At 53.3% G+C, this 1238-nt stretch overlaps 1 protein-coding gene across 1 annotated transcript; it reads left to right on the forward strand.

The window, feature by feature from the left end:
* Positions 1 to 151: 151 nt before the first annotated feature.
* Positions 152 to 1229, forward strand: LOC110390823 (DNA-directed RNA polymerase II subunit RPB1-like; the record flags this gene model as incomplete). Its single annotated transcript, XM_021382337.1, has 1 exon — positions 152 to 1229. A coding segment is annotated over one exon (1078 nt), but the record flags the coding sequence as incomplete, so codon positions are not given.
* Positions 1230 to 1238: the final 9 nt, after the last annotated feature.

The raw sequence follows: 1238 nt of genomic DNA on the forward strand, positions 1-1238 counted from the left end.
ACCCCAAACCCCAAACCCGACCCCAAACCCCAAATCCGACCCCAAACCCTCCCCATCCCCCCGTGGGCCGCACCTGAGCTTGATGATGTTGACGCCTGCGTAGCCGGGGACGCTGCCGTAAATCTTCCCGATCTGCGCAACCACCCAACAGACACACAACGTCAGCAACAGTCGGACAAACGGAAACTACACCCCGACCACCGGAAACTACACCCTGACCACCGGAAACTACACCCTGACCACCGGAAACTACACCCCGACAACCGGAAACTACACCCCGACAAGTGGAAACTACACCCCAACAAGTGGAAACTACACCCCGACAAGTGGAAACTACACCTCGACAACCGGAAACTACACCTTGACCACCGGAAACTACACCTTGACCACTGGAAATTACACCCTGACCACTGGAAATTACACCCCGACCACTGGAAACTACACCCCGACAAGTAGAAATTACACCCCGACCACTGGAAACTACACCCCGACAAGTGGAAACTACACCCTGACCACTGGAAACTACACCCCGACAAGTGGAAATTACACCCTGGCCACTCGAAACTACACCCTGGCCACTGGAAATTACACCTTGACCACAGGATATTACACCCTGACCACTGGAAACTACACCCCGACCACCGGAAACTACACCCTGACCACCGGAAACTACACCCCGACCACTGGAAACTACGCCCTGACCACTGGAAACTACACCCCGACAAGTGGAAACTACACCCTGACCAGTGGAAACTACACCCTGGCCACTGGAAGTTACACCCCGACAAGTGGAAATTACACCCTGACCACTGGAAGTTACACCCTGACCACTGGAAACTACACCCTGACCACTGGAAACTACACCCTGACCACTGGAAATTACACCCCGACCACTGGAAATTACACCCCGACCACTGGAAACTACACCCTGACAAGTGGAAACTACACCCTGACCCCTGGAAACTACACCCTGACCCCTGGAAACTACACCCCGACAAGTGGAAACTACACCCTGACCACTGGAAATTACACCCTGACAAGTGGAAACTACACCCTGACCACTGGAAACTACACCCCGACAAGTGGAAATTACACCCTGACCACTGGAAATTACACCCTGACTACTGGAAACTACACCTTGACCACAGGATATTACACCCTGACCACCGGAAACTACACCCTGACCACTGGAAACTACACCCTGACCACTGGAAATTACACCTCGACAAGTGGAAACT

This window comes from Numida meleagris, unplaced genomic scaffold (assembly GCF_002078875.1).
Source record: "Numida meleagris isolate 19003 breed g44 Domestic line unplaced genomic scaffold, NumMel1.0 unplaced_Scaffold2109, whole genome shotgun sequence".
Lineage (NCBI taxonomy): Eukaryota > Metazoa > Chordata > Aves > Galliformes > Numididae > Numida > Numida meleagris.